The sequence below is a fragment of the Manis pentadactyla genome, chromosome 3 (assembly GCF_030020395.1).
Source record: "Manis pentadactyla isolate mManPen7 chromosome 3, mManPen7.hap1, whole genome shotgun sequence".
Taxonomy (NCBI): Eukaryota; Metazoa; Chordata; class Mammalia; order Pholidota; family Manidae; genus Manis; species Manis pentadactyla.
This window is the reverse complement of record NC_080021.1, coordinates 216044013-216063374: the sequence shown is the minus strand read 5'-3', so window position 1 is coordinate 216063374 and position 19362 is coordinate 216044013. Positions and strand designations below refer to the sequence as shown.

The 19362-nt window shown below is 60.6% G+C and overlaps 1 protein-coding gene across 2 annotated transcripts in view; it reads right to left on the bottom strand.

The window, feature by feature from the left end:
• Window positions 1-19362, bottom strand: part of HMCN2 (hemicentin 2) — a 134661-nt gene that overhangs the window by 55641 nt on the left and 59658 nt on the right. For both annotated transcript variants that reach the window (XM_036913576.2, XM_036913577.2), the window contains exons 23-41: window positions 18473-18600; window positions 16994-17248; window positions 16326-16412; window positions 13331-13525; window positions 12303-12433; window positions 11877-12024; window positions 11357-11483; window positions 10743-10897; window positions 9482-9760; window positions 7831-8112; window positions 7287-7395; window positions 6899-7068; window positions 5794-5948; window positions 5240-5336; window positions 4695-4790; window positions 3683-3859; window positions 2471-2628; window positions 1704-1827; window positions 179-354 (exon numbers count right to left, since the gene is read on the bottom strand). In XM_036913576.2, coding sequence (XP_036769471.2) covers window positions 179-354; window positions 1704-1827; window positions 2471-2628; window positions 3683-3859; window positions 4695-4790; window positions 5240-5336; window positions 5794-5948; window positions 6899-7068; window positions 7287-7395; window positions 7831-8112; window positions 9482-9760; window positions 10743-10897; window positions 11357-11483; window positions 11877-12024; window positions 12303-12433; window positions 13331-13525; window positions 16326-16412; window positions 16994-17248; window positions 18473-18600 — 3049 coding nt within the window. The remainder of the gene's footprint in view (window positions 1-178; window positions 355-1703; window positions 1828-2470; window positions 2629-3682; window positions 3860-4694; window positions 4791-5239; window positions 5337-5793; window positions 5949-6898; window positions 7069-7286; window positions 7396-7830; window positions 8113-9481; window positions 9761-10742; window positions 10898-11356; window positions 11484-11876; window positions 12025-12302; window positions 12434-13330; window positions 13526-16325; window positions 16413-16993; window positions 17249-18472; window positions 18601-19362) is intronic.

Here is a 19362-nt window from a genome sequence, read left to right as displayed (position 1 = left end):
CCCCAAGGCTCAGTCCTGGGGTGTCACTCTCCCTCTCCATTTGGCTTGGAAGGAATCAGCTCTGACTGGGTTGAGACCAGAGGGGCCTGCAGGTCATGCTGCTGGAACTGCTGCCCACGGGGACTAGCAGGCCCCAGCTGCCCAGGGCTCAGCTCTGCTCTCGGAGGAGGCCACACACCTCCAGCAAGGCCTTGTCTGCAGAGAGGCGGACACCGGGCCTCGGCTCCAGGGGGTGGCCGTCCTTCCGCCAGCTCAGCACGGGAGGGGGCATGGCATGGCCCTGGCACTCCAGGACCACAGACTCGTTGGCCACAACAGATACGTTCAGTTCTTCTCCGAGGACGCTTGGAGGCACTGCGGCAGGGCAGGAGAAGGGCTACCTCAGGCCCGTGCGTGGGCAAGGACCTGGGGCAGGCCCAGCCAACTGCCAGGAGCCAGGAGCACACACCCTTAGGAGGGGGGCCCTCCCCTGAGCTACAGCCCTCTTAGCCTGCCCCCCGTGACTAGAGTCCTGCTTCAAAAGGAGGCACCCAGTCTAGATGGGACCGTAGAGCATAACTATGCCAAGTTTGTGATTTTGTGCTCTGGCTGTACAAGATACTACCATCGAGGGAGACCGGGTAAAGGTGACCCACTGTCTCTCTGTATTGGTTCTTATAACTGCATGTGAATCCACAATTATCTCAATAATTTTTAAAAATAAATAATTTTTTTAAAGAAGTTTTTGAAAAGCAAACCTTTTCCCTGCAAAACCAGGCCACCTTTCCCCTGAGACAAAAGAAAGCCCGTTATAGGGCAGGGGTTCAGCAGGCAGGGCCCCGGCCAGCGCTCCTGGGCTGGAGTCCTACCTCCACCTCCTGTGTGAGGCCCTGGAGACATCCCTCAGCCCATCTGGGCCTTGATTCCCTCTTCTGTGAAGTGGGGTAATGAAGGTACCCACCTTGGGGGGCCACTGTGAGATTAAACGCAGTGACACAGGGGAGCCGTTGGGCTCACAATCCCTGTTAACTACAATCTTGACTCCAGCAAAAAGAAAGAGCTAGAATCGAAGGCTTCCTCACCCCTCTTATCCGGGGCTCCACGTTTCCCAGAGTTCTCTTATGTGCCTCCACAGAGCCTCACAAAATCCCATACAGGGAAATTTAAAAACGATAGCGACTGTAACAGTGTGCTTCACCGTGCACTGAACCCTGTGCAGCCTTTGAGGCGGGTGCTATTTTGCCCCATTTCACAGATGAAGAAATGGAGGCTCAGAGAAGCAAAGTGACTAGCCCAAAGTCACAAAGTTAGGAAGTGGCGAAGGCAGACGTGAGGCCCAGGCCTACAACACTCAAGAGGGGGCATTCCTAACCACCAACCCACACTGCCTTCCCCAGATGCACTGTCAGCCCCGTTTGGCTCAAGACACTGAGAACGTCCAGTCCCTGACTCTCAGCCTAGTGGCCCTCCTGCTATGTCATGCTTTTCCCACCTGTTCCCTGAATGTTGAGCTCTGGGCCATGCAGGGCCACCTGGCTGTCCACCTGTCCATGACAGGGGAGCTCACCTCCAAATGACCCCCACGTGAAGGCAGCCCCAGTCTCAGGCCAGTGTCTCCTGCACCCAACTGGCCCCTCTCCCTTTGGACATGGCTGCAGATGCCCCCTCGCCACCTTCCTGAGCTGCTGGCCCGGACCAGGCAGCCTCCGGAACCCGAGACTCACTGTGGATGTGCAGGAAGACGTCCCGGCGGTCCTCGCCCACTGCACTCACGGCCACACAGGAGTAGCTGCCAGCGTCTGAGGCCCGGGCACTGGCCAGGGTGAGGACCCTGCCCCCAGGGAACACCTGTGCCCCGAGAAGGAAGCCCACCTGAGGTTATTACCTTGGGGCAGCACCCACACCTTCCCAAGCTGGCCCCCCCCTCCACATGCAGACGGGGACCTCCGCCGGCTGACAGCCATCACGCAGATCCTCCGAGAGGGTCCCCTGGGCACGTGGTGGCTCGTGAGCTCTGATAGCCCATGTGCAAAATGCACAACAGTTTTCCCAGAGTCAGTACAAAAAAAAGAATGCAAAACGTTTTATCAATAATTTTCTTTATTGAGCGTGTGATGAAATGATACCTTCTGAGATAGATTGGGTTCAGTAGAATATATTATTTAAAAATACATTATTTATATACATAATATATATTTTTTCATCTGTTCATAAAATATATATCATTGTTTTCATCTGATTCTCCTTACTCATTTTAATGTGGCTACTAGAAAATTTTAAATTCCCATGGCTCACCTTTGTGGCAGGTATGATGCTTCTGGGGACCATGGGCTCTAGACTCTCCACTTAGCAGCTTCCCTTCCTCCCTCCAGTCGGCTGTCCCTGGTGGTCCCTGCTTCTCCCTCACCTGGTTCTCCCAGGCCCGGATCTCTGCTCCCAGCACCTACTGAGGCGCCCCAGGGAGGGGACCAGGGCCACCCAGCCTACTGACCTGGAGGCCGGAGGTCCCTGCAGTGGACACGGGGTTTCCATCCTTCAGCCACATCAGTGTGGGGCTGGGGGCTCCGGTGGCGTTACAGGTCAGCCGAACGGGGGCGTTGAGCAGCACGGGGCCTGGCAGGCTGGGCGGCAGTGTGATGCGCGGAGGCACTGCAGGGAGGCAGGGACATGGGGCACAGGCTGAGCCCCACTGGGGCAAAGCAGGAAGGGCCCCTGGCTGGGCACCCCGTACAGGACCTCAGGGCCACAGACATAAGCGTGGGGGCAGCCACTCCCAGCTCAGGCACGCCGCCCCGCAGTTCTCCAGGCTCTCATCTCATCCTTCAACTCCACCGTGAGGCTTCTATAGATGGGAAACTGAAGCCCAGAGAGGGCACGTCCCCTGGCCAAGGCCGGCCAGCTGAGAAATGGCAGGAACGGCACTCGAACTGGGGCCTTGTGGTCAGTGCAGGGTCCTTACCATGGAGCTGGTGAGGGGTCCCCGGGTTTTGTTTTCCAACTCAGAGGCATCACATGAACCTCTGTCCTCTGGGCAGCCCCTCTTGGGCACAAAGTGATGGGAGGATTCAGGTGTATCTGGGAGACCCAAGCTGTGTCGCCCAGGGCCCAGGAGTCCTGCCCAGCTGCCTGCGTTCTTAGGGTGAAGACCCGACCTCTTAGCCTCGTCTGACAGCAGCGCCACTGGCCTGTCCCCTCCTCCCACTGGCCTGTAAGCTCCGGGCCCCCACCCTCCTTTCAGTTCCTTGAGTCTCCCAGCTGTTTGCAGCCTTGGGCCTTGGCGGGCCATCCCCATTTAAGCACCTAGCCCTCAACACCACCTCCTGGGACCCCCAGGTCAGATCAGTGCCCCAGTCCCAGGCACTCAGTGGCACCTCACCTTTACTAGGCCTCATGACAACTGTCAGGAAACAGTACAGGTAAGTGCATAATTACCGTACCCTCCACTGGGCAGGAAGTTTCTGGGTCTGTCTTGGTCAGGGCTGCAGCCCCAGGGTCTGCCCCAGAGCATGTAGTAGGTAAATGTGGTTGATAGAAGATGGATAGGTGGAGGAAGGGGTGGCTGAATGGACAGGGGGCTGAGTGGATGGTCAGATGAAAGGTTAAATGGGTGGATGCGTTGGATGGATGGATGGACAGACCAATGGACAAATGGCTGGAAAGACAGCTTTTTGGATGAGGACCCTTTGGTCCCAGGGCAGCTCACCATTGACCCGCAGACCATACTGCCGCTCTGTGCTGCCCGCCACATTGGAGGCCACACAGCGGTAGCTCCCCGAATCAGAAAACTGGGCTCGCGCGACGTGGAGAGCTCTCCCGTCAGCTGACACCACCACTCCCTTCTGGGAAGAAATGGGCTGGCGGCCCTTGAACCAAGAAACATCTGGGGAAGAGAAGAGAGATGTAAAGGGCTATGCCAGCCCTTCGGACTGTGCCAACATGATGGGCATCCAAGAGGTGCTTCCCTGGTAGCCACATGGTAGGCCTTTATTTCAGGCACTGGAGAAAGCCAGCTCTCCAGGAAAGGCACTGTTGACTGAGACAGGACCAAAGGCAGGGAGGAAGCCCATGGGATGCAGGCTGGGGCAGTCGCAGGCAAGGGGGGCCAAAGCCCTCCCAGACCTGGAACCGCCTCCCCAGGCCAGGAGAGCCCTCACAGGGCAGAGCTCTGGAAGAGGACACGGCGCCCCTCAAAGCAGCCGCCTCATGAATGTGGGCCAATTGTACCTTCAGGTCCCTCACACCCACCAGGGCCCACCCCAAAACCCCACAATAAGGGTGACAACACCTCCGGTCGCCACCCCCAGCAAAGCAGAGTGGACAGGAGGTTGGGGACAGGAGACAGACCCTCCCCTGGGCCCACCCCATCTGTTGAATGCTCATGCCTACCCCCAAGCTCCCAGCTTGGAGGCCCTGGTCCCCACTCCCAGCTCCGGGCAGCCCTGTGAACTTGCAACCTGAACAGAAGCCTTGCGTATTTGTTTCAGACCCCAACGTGAAGGCTCTGGGCCCTGGCAGATGGGCAGACTGGCATGTAATGGGTATTGGGTAAACAGCTATGGAGAAGAAAGGAAAATTGGAGAAATAGGGAGAAGGGACTACTGATTTCTCCCCATTTTGTCCACAGCCTGAGCAGTACCTGGGGCAACTGGCCTGCCTCATTATTTAGGGGCCAGGGGCCAGCTGGAGGGGCTTCCAGCCGAGAGCAGGGGTCTTACCAGGAGGTGGCACACCCGAAGCCAGACACTCCAGGGTTACTGAGGCATTTTCCAGCACTGCTTTGCTGAGTGGGCCTGGCTCGATGTTGGGGGGCACTGTGGGAGACAAGGAAAGCCCTGGCTTGGGAGTGTGAGGGGGACCTGGCAGCTCATCTCCAGCCTACCCCAAAGGTCCTGGGCAGCAAGAACCCCAAACAGCTCCTGTCTTCTGATCAGGGACTGAACCAAGCACAGGAACAGACATTGGGCCACTACCTTTACTAGAATTGTACAAGTATGACCCCCGTGCCCAGCCCTGCAAGAACAGCCAATATCTGGCCCAGTGGAGTGGAACCCCAGGCAGCCACAAACAGTGGCAAGTGCAGGGGTCTGCCCTCTCATGCGAGGATGTAAATAACCCCCCGAGAGAACAAAACAAGCAGATGTAACATGAATGCAGACAAGGACGTACTAGGAGTGTTAAACCCTGTCTCCCTCCCTGACCACCCACGGCAGCCCTGAGGGCCCTCAAGGGATTACCCTCCATCCAGCACCCCCATCCTCACCCAAAACCTTGAGAGCCACAGTCCTCTTGCTCTCCCCGGCCAGGTTAGTGGCGGCACAAGTGTAGACGCCTTCATCCTTCAGATCCACCTTCTCAATCTGGGGAGGGAGGGGTGCAGCATGTAAGCCGTGGGGATGTGGGTGGGGGCCCAGAGCCTGGGGCTGGAGGGCAGTCGGACAGGTGCTGGGACGTGCTGAGCAGCCAGGCTGTGGCAGGCCCCAGGGGCAGGGGACGCAAGGCCTGGGGGCAGTGTGGTGCCAGGGGTGGAGCCAAGTCACACGGAGAGATACCAGGGACCCCTCTGATCTTCCCATAGTCCCCTTCCTCCCACTTTCTTCCCAACACCTGGAGCTCTGAGCTCTGGACCAGACTCAGGGCCCCACCCCCTCCTCAGGCCCAGCACCCAGTCTACTGAGCATTCCCAGGTTGAGTGGGTTCAGTGTTCATCCTGCCCCCAGGCTGCCAGAGCCCCAATTGGGGTCTGCAGGGCCTCTAAAAAGCAGCCCCTCCACGTGCACCCAGTTGCTCCACCAGCCGTGGGACCCCTGCACATACCTGCAGGTTCCCTCTCGAGGCCACCAGGGCCACCCCATCCTTCCACCAGCGGAGGCTCGGTGTGGGCACCCCAGTACCTACACACTGGAGGGTCACAGGCTGCAGGAAAGGGGCTGTGATGTTCTCACCCCCAGTGATGGCCACCGATGGGAGCTCTGGCCAGGGGAGAGGCAGAGAGGGCCCGGGTGAGGATGGTGCAGGGGGGCCCAGTTACCCCCTCAATGCCTGGGAAGTAGGGGGCAGTCTTGCAGGGCTGGCTGGCCTCTAGCTTTGCCCACTCAATCCCCAAGACACCTGGCTTAGGGGGAAGAGTATCAGGCTGGGAGCCAGTGGAGCAGGAATTTCTTTTTAAAAGTTCTCCCATCTGTCCATCCCTCTATCATCTATTTGTCCTTCCATCCATCATATAGCCATCACCACTCATCATCCACACATACATCCTCCATCAATCATCCATCCGTGTCATCCATCACCCATCCTCTTATCTATCTAGCCGTCATCCATCCATCCTATCCATCTGTGCATTGAACGTCTACTAGGCACAGGGACACAGTAGAGAAGTGGCCACCGTGCTGCCCTCTTAGAGCTCCCAGAGCTGGGCAAGGGAGGTAGACAACCAAACGAGTAATCCCATACAGTGGGTGGTGGGTTATGGCCAAGAGAGGCAGTGCAGATGAGACCACTGTCCAATCAAGGAGGGCTTCTTGGAGGAAGGCATATTTTGGGACAGACCTAAAAGATAAGGAGGAGCTAGGCAGGCAAAGAGAAAGAGGGAGACTATTCCAGGCAGAGGGAACAGCATTTGCAGGCTCAGAGGTGAGAGAGCTGATGCGCTTAGAGAACTGAGCAAAGGTCAGCAGGGTCAGCATGAAAAGAGTGGGTGAGGAGGGGGAGGGCAGGGGGTGGGGAGAGCAATGGCCTGTGGTTGGAACATCTCCCAAGTATGGGAAGCAGCTGAAGTCAGCCTCTCACACCCACATCTTTTTGGGGAGCTGGGCGGTCTAGCCTAGACATGCTGTCCAGAGACACCAGTCCCCTGCCCCACCTAGGTCCACCTGTCAAAGGCACAGACAGCCCTGCATCTTGGGCTGCCCGTGGTGCTCACCATGCACAGACAGCTCCACCTCGGCCCCAGCAGTGCCTGCCTCGTTTGTGGCCTGGCAGGCAAAGAGGCCCGCATGGCCCAGCTCCACGCGGTCGATGTGCAGGGTAGCCCCCTGCGAGGCCACCCGCACCCCAGCCAGCTCCTCGGCTGGGCGGCCGTTCTGCAGCCACCTAGGGTGGGTGTTGAGGGGGCAGGTCAGCCTGAGGCCAGGGAGGGCAGGACAAGCCAGGAGGCCTAGTAGCATCTCCCGCCTGCTTGCACATCCCTGGCTCCACGGCCTCCTTCATAGGCCTGGGAAAGGGGAGGTCGCCCACCGCCCCCACCCCCAGCGCATGCACTCTATGCTAGTCCCCCACCCCTGCCCTGGCCCCTACCACCCCATACTCACTGGATTGTGGGCACTGGAGCTCCTGAGGCCTGGCAGGGAAGTTCCAGGGTCTGTCCCACCAGGGTGGTCACCTGTCCCAAGCCTTCAGCCACCAGGAGCTGCGGAGGCACTGCAGGCAGGACCCACAACCGGGTGTTCGGAGCTGAGCAAATCCTGGCCTAATGCCCTACCAAGTCTCCAGAGCAAGTCCCCTCTACACGTGGCCCCTCCTCCAGGAAGCATTCTGGGAGCCCCGAGGCAGCAGGAGGGCCTCCTGGCCTCCCTACAGGCTTGGCCTGTTTATCCAAGCCCTGACCCCCCACCGCCCAAGGGCTTAAGAGGCCATCTGCTTTATTCCTGCTTCGTCCCCAACCACGTGGGGCTGGCCCCAAGCCGGCACCTGAGTAATGTCTGCTGAATGGAAGAAGGCAGGCGAGGCCCCCACCCCACCTGCCCCAGAGAAGAGCTCCCGCAACCCAGCTCTGAGCCTCAGGGACCCGCACCCAGTCGGTGTGGGCGAAGGGCCGCGCGGCCCAGGTGACAGGGCGGGGCGGGCCTGGCTCACCCTGCACCTCCACGGAGTACTGCCGCACGGCCTCCCCGGCGGGCCCACTGGCCACACAGCTGTACAGGCCTCCGGATGCCGCCCCCAGGCTCTCCAGGCTCAGCACGCTGCCGCCCGCCTCCAGCCACGTCCCGTTGCTCTCCACCACCGGCAGCCCCTCGTGGTGCCAGGAGAGGGTCGGGGGTGGGTGGCCTCTGGCCACACACTCCAGTGCCAAGGGCCTCCCGGCTATGGCCTTCACCCTACGAGGCCCTCTGCCAGTGCCCTCAATAGTAGGTGGGACTAGGGAAGAGACATGGGGGCTGCTCAGGGCCCAGGGCACCAGCCCGCTGTCCGCCCAGCAGTCCTGCCAACCCCACCCCGTGTGACGCCGCCGCCTCCCTCATCTCCACCAGGTGAAATCCCCTGGTCAGATATCACCTCCTCTGAGAAGCCCCCACCCGGCCCCTGGCCGGAAGCCTTCTCTCCCGCCTCTGCCCCTGGGCGGCGTCCCCACCCCACTGCTGCCTCCCGTCTCTGCCGCCATCTACCCCTTTGGGCTCATCCCGAGCAGAGCAACAGCTCCACTGCGTCCGTCTCCAGCGTCTGCACACAGCAGCTCTCCGTGCCTGCGGGGCTCAAAGGGATGGGCTCCCCAGCTCCTCCTCCAAGGCCTCTCCCCGCCTGGGGTGCGCCTGAGCCCCGGTGGCCTGGCCTGTGGGGGCTCCTAACTCAGCCTGTGAGGGCCAAGCGGGAGGGTTCCAAGTTGCCAAGCCCACCGAGCCATCCCCGGGGAACACGTGACAATGACCAGGATGTGCTTCTCAGCTTTGTTCTGGTCACAAGTCCCTTGGGAAATCTTACGAAAACGTGTATTTTCCATTCCATTTCCAAGAGGTCCTCCCATCTCCAAATATGAGTCCCTGAGCTGGCAGCCGGGCCCATCCTCGGGGGCTGCCTGAGGACCCCACACAGCCCAGCTTCCCTTCAGGGGCCCAGGCCTTGGCATCTTTGGGGGCCAGAGCTCCTGAGCTGGGTCCTCAGGGGCCTGCACTCTGCCCTCTCAAATGTCACCTGTTCCGACCCCACCCCTGCCCACCTACACACACCCTCCCTGATTCCCCACAAGCCCTCAGAGCCGAGGGCCTCGAGGTGGGCCAACGCTGAGGTCAACAGGCAAGATTCATGGTCAGACCCCCCATGAACCGGGTCCCATCACTTCCTAGTGGGGTGACTCTGGGCCAGCCTCTCACCACCAGAGCCCACTATGCTCATCTCTGAGTGGGAAGACAAGGGCCTGCACCCCTGAACTGGCTGGTTACATGAGCCGATGCTGTGAGAAGCTGATGCTGATGAATGAAGAGCAGTTAATTATCAGTAGTGGTCGTGGGGGTCTGGACGTGGCCTCACAAAAATCCTAAACCAGGAGAGCAGACCTGGATTTCCCATTCGGCTCCTTCTGAGCACCTAGACAGGCCCCTCCACTCCCCACCTCAGTGTCCCCACCTGTCTGAGATGACCATTCTCCCTGGACGCTTTAGTCTCACTGTCCCGGGCCTCTGGCCACGCCCCTCAGGGACTTTGGAGCCTGGCAGAGTTCAGCACGGCCCACAGTCCTTCCCACTGATACCCCAGCTGGCCTCTGCTCACCGCTGCAACCCCGTCCACTCACCATACACCTCCAGCCGGGTGGCCTTCTCTGTGGTCCCCGCAGGATTGCTGGCCTTGCAGGTGTAGACGCCGGCATCCGAGCCCTGGGCTCTCCCCAGCTGCAGCTGCCGGCCACCCCTGGTGTAGACGGCCTCGGTGCTGGGAGGGAGGGGGGCCCCGTCCTTGAACCAGGTGATGTCAGGAGCAGGCACTCCTCGGGCCTCGCACAGGAACCGCACTGGGTGGCCCTCCATGACAGCCACCTCACTGGTCTCGTTGGAGCCCCAGATGGTGGGAGATGCTAGGGAGAGTGGGGGGCTGGTCACAGGGAGTCTCCCCCAGGGGCTGGCGCCCCACCCTCAAGTGGCATGCGTGTGCCCATGGGCCACCAGCACCACACATGTCACAGGCTTCTCCTGCAGGAGTCTGGGAATAGGGGGATGAAGAGTGTGGGGCCTGGGGACAGACGGGAGAGGCCTCTCGGGATATGCTGACATGGGAAGCAGACCCCGTCTTCGCAGGAGGTGCAGAGGTCAGGTCAGGGAGGGGCCCCACTCTGCCTCTAGCTCACTGTATGAGCCAGCATAGGTCACTTCCCGTCTCTGGGCCTCAGTCTGCCCATCTGTAAAGTGGGTGGCCAAACTAAACTGGGGGCTCCCACGGTTCATCACACACCACTGGTGGTACCCACTGGGGTACCTGAGCACAGGTGAAGTAACATGGCGTCACGTAAAGGAGCGGCTACACCTCCCCAAACCTCCCTCCATCTTGATGACAGCAAAGGAAAAGGCTGTTTGGTACAACTATGTAGTGTGCCTTTCTAGCACTTTCTTTGTGGCCCTTTTTACCAGAGAGAGAGCAGCCACCCCCTGGTGCTCTCTGCGGGCAGCTCATGCCTGGGAATTTTCGGCCTGGCTTTCCCGTTATGTTTGCATTTCCAGCTTCCTCCTGGAAATGCACTTCCTCCAAGTGGCCCTGGTTTCCTACTTATAGCTGAGACATTAAATATCCTTTTAGATAAGTGTGCTTCAGCGGGAAGGAAAGTGACCCGATTTAAAGAAGACGTTAAAGAAACAATCCCAAACAAAAGTGGTCTCAGGAGCAGTAAAACTTGGGACGCTGGGATGGGGACAACGGGATTTGGGAAATGGGTGAGATTCCCGTGTCCCTCCCCCAGCATTACTGGCCTGGGGGCTCACGCCTCAAGGGCCCCCATTTCTGCCCTCATGCTCCCTCCAGGCAGAGGGCAGCCTGGGGCAGGGGCGGGAAGGGGCCAGGCTCACAGTGCACTCTGAGCTGGAAGTCCTTGGCTTGCTGGCCGGCTGGACTGAAGGCCACACACTGGTACCGCCCTTCGTCCCCCAGGTGACTGCTGGGGATTCTGAGCACCTGGCCACCGTCCTGGAGCTGGACGTGAGGGTCCCCCAGCGGGACAGGCCTGGAAGGATAGTCAGAACACTTGGTCAGTGAGGCCAGGGTGCTGGCAGGGCCAGGCCGCACACGTGCGGGAGGGCAGGCGTGTGGGTGGCGAAGTGTTCTGGAACTGGATGGGGCTGGTCATCGAGCAACATGCGGCTGCACAAAACGCCACTGAACTGCGCGCTTCAGCATGGTTACTTCACGTTATGCCAACTTAACCACGCGCACCAAAAGGAGTTTATGTCAGAAAAGCAAGGCTGGCTGAGTGTTGAGCGAGTCCTGCTGGATGAGAGCAGGGTGTCACCGGGGCGATCCCAGGCTGGGGCGGGGCTGCCCCATGCTTCCCGCTGCCTGGGCCCTGGGCGCGTGTGGATGCCTCTCAAGCTCCCCCACAGAGTTCAGCCACCCCGGATCCCCCCATCCACCCTGGCCAGGCCTGGGCGCCTCCCCAGTGCCATCGGCGAGAGGGGCCACTCACTGCCCATCCTTGGTCCATTCCACTTGGGGCGTGGGGACCCCTGAGGTCTGGCATTCCAGCTCCACCTCCTCACTAGCCAGGCCCAGCACCTCCTGGGCAGCCCCGGCTCCAAGTACGAAAGGGGGAACTGGGGGCAAGAAGGGTAAGCGGTGAGAACTCCTCAAACCCTGCCAGCCCCGCCCACCACAGGGCCTTTGCCCATGCTGGCCCCCTGCCTGGTGCACCCTTCCCTTCTACTCACCCCTGACCGCACTGTCCGCCAAACGTGCTTTATCTCTGTGCTTTATCAACAGCTTGCACTGCTCTTTTGCAGCACATGACCCACAGTAATTACTTGGTTAATTACATGATTATCTAATCTGCCCTGATAGCTCTGAGGACAGGGACAGGGTCTGTTATGGGCCCCTCTGTGCCCTTGGCTGTCAGCAGGCAAAAATCTCCTCTTTCCCCTGGCCTACCTTAAAGGGTAGGGGCTGGAAGGCCAGACACCTGGGGGCTGTAGGGCTCAGGCCTCACTTACTGAGCACGAGGAGATTGAAGTCTCTCTGAGCCGTCCCAGCCTGGTTCTCCGCCCGGCAGGAGTAGAGGCCAGCATCACCCTCCTGGATCCTGGGGAAGTGGAGGGCCCGAGCCCCATCTAGGAGGCGGCGGCTGTCTGCTTCTGGGATCTGGGCAGAGGAGGCCAGAGTCTGACCACCCCAGCACCAGCAGTGAGGAAACGGAGGCCCAGGGAACTGCTTAGTGACGGGAAACCAGGGCTTCTGACTTTCAGAACAGTGCCATGCCCTCTCTACCACACGGTCCTCCGCCGCCCTGAGCTCCAGGGCATAACCAAAGACATCTGTTGCATCTCCCCGCCATGCCTGGCATATACAGGAACCCGTCCAAAAAGCCCATACCCTATCAGAATCCCAGCTGCGACTCGGCCACCCCAGGGGACACCCACCGGCTGCCCATTCTTGAGCCACACGATCTCGGGGGCTGGAAAGCCATTTGCGTCACACTCCAGCGTCAGGGACTGCCCCGCCATGCCTGACACGTTGGCCCTGCGCCTGTCCTCCCCGATGCTAGGGGGCACTGGAGAGCACGGAAAAGCAGGGGAGCTGACCCTCCTCGGAGAGCCACAGCCCCCTGAATCCCCGTCTGGGCCACTCTCCCGGGCCTGGACACGCAGCCCCAACCTCAACCCTTCCCCAGGTTCTGGGGTCCCAGGGTGCCCGCCCCAGCCCCTGATCTGGCCACTGGGAGCCTTACGGACTGTCCCTCACCCTGGGACTCACACACCCTGGGGGTATCCAGGCGCCCTGATGCTGATTGACCTTTGCAATGTTGGAGCTCCTCTCCCACCCATCTATCCGCCTCTACACCCAACCTGTTGTCAGGGTCACCCGAGAGAGTGCCCCAGGACAGAACCTCTGAGAAGGTGGCACCTGGGTATATCTTCATAATAAACTTCCCAGGCAAGTCATCACGTGGCGAGCCAGGGTGGCCAGGCCCGGGGAGGCAGAAGGTGGCCTATTAGGAGCCATTAAAACTGCTTCCCCTCCCCTCCATGACACCAGCATGAAGGGGAAGGGCTCCCTCCCCCTGCACACAGCACATGGGGTGGGGGTGGGGACGGAAGCTCTGGAAGAATATGAGCGACAGGTCCCTGTAGCAGCCTTAGTGTGTGTGCCCTCACTCTCCACGGCCACCAACGCTGTTTTCCATGAATTCACCTCCCAGGCCATTTTAAAAGCCATTCCTGGAATCCCAGGTTCTTCCCCTTGGGGTCTCTCTGGGGAAGGGGGTAACCAGGCAACCTACCACTCTCCCAACACCCTCAAGTCTGCACCCCTGCCCCAGGCCCCTGGGGGGCAGGGACGTGCAGCCTTCTTGCTGTGAACTGGGGAGTGGGCGCTCCCACACCTGTTATCCTGGGGGACCGCTGGGAGGTGTGTGCGAACCGCCCCCAGCTCTGGGGTCCCTGCTCACCGTGGACCGCCAGTTCAGCTCTTCTGGACACAGAGCCCGCCTCGTTGGTGGCCTGGCACCAGTAGTCTCCACCGTCGGTGGGAGAGACCGTGGCCAGGAACAGAGAACCGTCATCCAGCACCACCAGGCCCGGCCGGTCACGCAGGGGCTCTGAGGACGGGCCCTTCCGCCACGTGACCTGGGGCTTGGGCGTCCCTGGCAGGACACAGGGGAACATGAGCAGACCATCCGGTCCCCTCCCCCTCCACACCCACACTGGCCCCCTTGTGCCAATGTCATTGACCCGGCAGGGTGATTCCAGGACCCCCTAGCTCCTGGCTGGAGCAGTGGTTCCCCCAAAGCTCCAGGGGCCCACATGCCGGTAGCCACCCCACCCAGTGTTTCAGGGCTGCATGGTCTTCCAGGGCCACGCGGGCCACAGCATGGGGTCCCAGAGCACTTCACCTTGTTCCCTTCTCAAACAGGCCCACCTCCTTTGGAATTGGGGCCACGGCCTGGCACACAGTGAGTATACAATGAACAGCTGCCCCACTGGGGTCAGGCACGCAGTGGGTCCTCAGCCCGGTGTTACAGGAATGACCCAGCTTCCAAGCCACACATATGCCCATGAGACAGTGGTGCCTGGTGGCCACAGCAGGACTCAGGTCACAGGAACCCTGGGGCCCTGCTGACTTGCTGTGTGACCCTGGGACAAGGGCAGCCATCACCTGCCTCGCTACTTCCGCTAGCTCTGAGTAGGAGGGTGCCTGCGGGGGCTGCTCCCCTCCGACTCACAGCACCTTAGCTCACCCATCACCCACTGGGCCCCAGGACCGCTCCCCTCCAATTCACAGCACCTTAGCTCACCCGTCACCCACTGGCCCCCAGGACCAGCCGGCATCGCAAACACCAGTTATCATTAACGATACCCCAGGCGCTACCTGCCGCCTCCGCAGGCAGCGTGGGTCACACACACTCTCTCTGAGGGAGGGATGGGCCGTTTCATTTGGGCGGACATGGGCGACAGGAGTCAGGATGCGGCATCTCTTCCAGGAGGCCCCTGGCCCACTCCACCCTGCATGGACCGCCTGCCTCCAGTGCTGGGGGCTCTGTGTGCCCCAAGGGGAACTGAGGGCCCACGCCTGCCCATGCTCTGCGCGTATCTGGGGACCTCAGCCCCCAGGTCTGTCTGCTCAGGGAGTCCTCTGCCGTCTCCTCTGTGCGTGCCCAGGATGCCTGCTACCAGGGTCCTTGTCCCCACTGGGGAGACACACTCATGGACGGACACACACACACACACACACACACACACACACACACACACACACATCCCTCCAAGCTTCTGCAGAGAGTCCCACTCCACAGCCACCCTCCCACTGCCCAGGGCCTAGGGCTTCAGAATGGCGGGCCTGGACAGACCTTGGGTTTTGAATCCTGGAACCTTGTTTTTAATGTAAAATCTCACCCCTAACCAGAGCCTGCACTGGACTCTATGGTGGGGACAGTCCAGGGTCTGCTGTCACTGAAAAATCACTCACCTCCCCATTCCTATTGTGCAGGGGCCGAGAGAGGGGCAGGGACTTATCCAGGATCACAGGCCAGCTCCTGGTCTTCCCACCCCACCCCAGGAGGAGGTGGCTGTCAGCACCCCAGGCCCCAGAGCTCCGGCGACCAGGCGCTGGGCCTGGTGCTTGCTCCTTTAGCCCCTGAGCCCAGGGTCCCGTGGCTGGTGAATGCCAGTGCCCAGCACGGCCCACCAGGCAGCTTTCTGCTTCTCCTCGGGAGGAGGCCATGGGGGAAATGTGCTGGCCGGGTGAAGCAGTTTATCGGTGGGGGCTTGCATCATGCTGACTTGGCCCAGGGCACAAACCCCTGACTGACTGGGGATGCAGTGGGGGTTGTGGGCAGCCGTGGGGCACCAAGGGCAGGAGGCCAGCTCAGTGGCACCCACCCCCCATCTCCGGAAGAATGCAAAGCGGCTGCTTGCTGTTACAAGAGACTGACACAAGGTGGCGCCCCGGTTGAGGGCAGGGATGTTGGGCCCTCCAGGTGGGCAGCTCTGCACCGGGGCGCTCACCCAGAGCCTGCCTCCTACCTGCCTGTCCTCGGTCCTGTTCCAGGAGCTTCCCTGGGCACCATGGCATGAGGAAGTGCACCCAAGACTAGGACCAGCCCTCCTGGCTACTGCCAGGCTTTCTGTAAGCTGCCACTTGCTCCTCAGACACCAGAAACCCCACCCTTCTAGAGTGCCATTCATGTGCAGGGGAGGTAGCACATCCCGTCGCCAGCACAGAAGGGCCAAAGCCATAAACAGCAGCTCTGGCAGGCAGGGGATCCTCTGGGTGCGGCAGGGAGGCTTTACAGAGAGACAGACTCACTGGCTCCACACACCTCCCAAGGCACCTGCTATGCGCCAGGCACGGTCCTGGGACCTAAAACTCCCATCCCCCAAGCCCTCGCAGCAGCCCTGTGTGGAGGGACTGGCGTGACCCCATGGTACAGATGAGGAAACTGAGGCCCCAAAAGGAGCCTGGGAGGGCCACAGCAGCACTCGGCTCTGGGCCGTCGACCTCAGAGGTGGCTCTCTCAGCCCCACACGGTGCAGCTGCCCCAAAGGGGACCCCAAAAGGGATGGTTTACCCAGGACCATGTGAATCCAACCTGTGTGAGAATGTCTGGGGCTTGGGGAGTGGCAGGGGGCACCAAACCTCAGGCCTTCCTCTGTCCCAGCTGTTACAATCCCCAGGCACAGGGGCCGGGGCTTCGTGGGCACTCGGCCCTGGGGACCAAGCACACCACTTGTCGTGAGGCATCTGCTGGCCGTCCGGCCTCAGACAGGCTGCTTTGCTGCTCTGGGCCTAAACTGCCCCTAATAAAAGAGTTGATGCTAATCCCCTCCCCTAGGGTTGTCGAAGGGTTGAAATGCAGGCATGGCCCTGGCTGGGAGTGAGGACCCCATAACCCTCTGTAACCCATGGGCTCCTTCCCCGCCCAGGCCACCCGAGGCCCACCTCACCTCTGGCAGGGCACGGCAGGCTGGCGTTCTCTCCCGCCACTCTCTCTAGCAGGCCACTTGTCTCATCGGTCCCCCAGTACGGAGGCTCTGGCAAAAGAGAATGTGGCCACACTTACACCCCAAGCCTAAAGTCTGTGCTCCCCCAGGCATAAGCAGGCGTGGGTGCAAGCCGGCCCACCTCCCGCAGGGTGGCCTCTGGAGCAGCCGCCAGAGCCACCACCCATGACCCCACAGGCTCGGGAGGCTGAGCTTGGGCCCTGCCCGGCCCGCGCCTCCCTCCAGCTCCCCCCCAGCAGCGGCTTCCCAAGTTCGCTTTAAACTCGAACAGTGGAAGTGCTGGCTGCTGACGCAGAGCTTCCTATGAGCCAGGCCCCTCACGCTCCTTCTCTCACTGACCCCACACATGCCTGGACCCATTTTACAGCGGAAAAACCGAAGGACAATAAATGACTGGCCTGCAGTTGTCCGGCTGGAATGTGGGAGAAGCTGGCCCAGGCCCAGGCACCTCCACTTCAATTACTTCCCGTGGCGCTCTGTCCAGCCCAGAGGACAGAGAGCCCACGTGGCTGACCACAGCCCCATGGCCTCCAGGGTCAAGGACCTCAGAAGCCCAGACTGTTGCTGGGAGGAGGGGGAGAGGCAAGCTCTGGGGTTCAGGGGAGACTCACCCAGCACCCGGAGCTCCAGTTCCCAGGCGTCCACCCCAGCGCTGCTGGAAGCCTCACAGCGGTACAGCCCGGCGTCGGAGGTCTGGATGGCTGCAAAGTGGATAGAGCCCTCGGGCCCCCTGCCCCGCAGGGCCACGCCATCCTTGGCCCAGTGCAGCCGGGGCTTCGGGCTGCCCTCAGCCACGCAGTTCAGGTCCAGAGCCTCTCCCGCCAGCACCTTCAGGACCCCCGGGCCCGGCTGCACCTGGGGGGGCACTGACAGGACCACAAGGAGAAACATTTGGCAGGGGTGCTGCAGAGCCCAGACCCCCACTTCCAGTCAGCAGAAATCATAGTGGGGGGGCGATCTAAGGCTGACCACTCACATCCCCAAAAACAGTAGCACTTCCCACACTGTGCTGGGCACCTGATGCTGTGATACCCCTCCTGACAATTATGGGATGGGCATTACTGTGGCCCCCCCTTTACAGAGGAGGAAACCAAGGATCAGAGAGGCTGAGACTGGCCTAAGGTCACACAGCCAGTCAGTCAGTGGCAGAGTCAGGATTCAAACCCAGGCCTGTGACTCTGAGGCTCTGCCCATCATGGTGTCCCCCCCCCACTTGTGTCTCTCTCACATGCTCCTGTAAACCCACAGCAAAGCTTTGAGCTCTCTCCCTCTCTGAGCTCCAGCCTGTCCACCGTGGTACAGGGAGTTAGCCTAGATCAGGGTCACCTTATTCTGTAAAGGGCAAGATAATAAACACTTTGGGCTTTGCAGGCCAGATGGCTGCTGTCTCAACTGCTCAGCCCTGCTGTTATGGTGTGAGAGCAGCCACAGACGATACGTAAACAAATGTGTGGCTGTGTTCTAATAAAACTTGTATTTATAGACACTGAATTTTGAATTTCATGTAATTTTCACGTTACAAAACACGGTGTTTTCTTCCCCCAGTCATTTAAAAATGTAGACACCATTCTTCGCTTGTGGGCCATATGAAAACGGGGGGTAAACCAGATGTGGGCTGAGCACCGTGGCCAGCTGACCGCTGTCTAGATGATTCCTTGGGGCTCGTGGAGATGATAAGCTCCCTGATTTTTTCGTAGGAATCACTCCCCTGGCTTCTTCTGTGGATGGGACCGGACACCCAGGCGAACGCTCACTCCTGGGCCCCCGGCCCCGCCGAGAACAGCGAACCCCCTCTGAATGCCCAAGTGCCCACAGCTCTAAGCACCCCTCCCCATCCGCAGGTCCTGCCCTTTCTTCTCAGGGGGCCTCTGAAGAGCCTCTCCAGGTGCCAGCCAAGGGGTATGGGAGGCGGAAGGAGGAGGGAGGGCTGGAGAAAGACAGGAAGTAGAGGTGATGGGAAGAGGAAGCGTGGAGGGCCCTGAGGAGGGACGGAGCCTGTGGGGGTGGCGGGGGGCGCCGAGAAGGCCAGAGGAGGACAGAGCGAAGGGCAGCGCCACGGGCCTGTGAGAGGCCGCCACCCCAGGTCCCACCTTGCACCCGGAGGCTATAGTGCTGAGAGGCAGATCCCGCGGGGTTACTGGCTCTGCATTTGTAGAGGCCGCCGTCATCAACCTGGGCCTGGGCCAGACGCAGAGCGCCCGACGGGAGGAGGTGATGCCTGCAGGAGTGACAGGCTCTGGTAAGACCCCAGTGGACCCCACCCCAGCTGGAAAAGCTTCAAGACCCCATGGGAACCAGGCACTTTTCCCAGGAGTACTGCCAAGGCTCAGGCAGTATCCCCCACCCACCCTTCACTCCTCCCCATTGCCCTGTCTGTAGGCTCAGGGCCAGGTCCCAAGTGGCTGCGATAGAGCGCCCTGGGCTGGGAGTCTGCCAGCTTGGGTTTGAGTCCAAATTCTGAGCCCTCCCTTGCCGGCGAAGCAACTCTCATCCCCTGTAGGAGACTCCGTCTCCTCATCTGTGAAGTGGGCATACCAAGGAGGCCTGTGTCCAGGGGCTGGTGAATAGATTCCACATGGGCTCAGGCCAGGGCCTGGCAGCTGGCTGGAAGGAGCTCTAATGCCTCCCTAGGGCCTGTGAGCACTGTTCGCCCACCCTGCCTTGCGAGGGGTGCAAGGCCCCATGTGGAGGCCCCATGTGGAGGCCCCTTCCTCGGCTCTGAGGGAGCAGCGGCCAGCCCAGACTGGGACTCAACTCAAAGTCCAGTGCTGTGTTGGACCCTCAGGAGGAAGCCGTGGCAGCCCCACCATCACTGCCCTCCCCAGTCTGGCCCACCATACTGAAGTCACCTGGCCCCTTTCCCACAGGGATCCCAGACCCCTGGCCAGGCCCCTGCAGCTGGGCTGGACCTCAAGGGGCCCCTGCAGACATGATGTCAGCAGCCCACATGTGCTGTCCCCATGCAGCCCCTGCCCCTGGA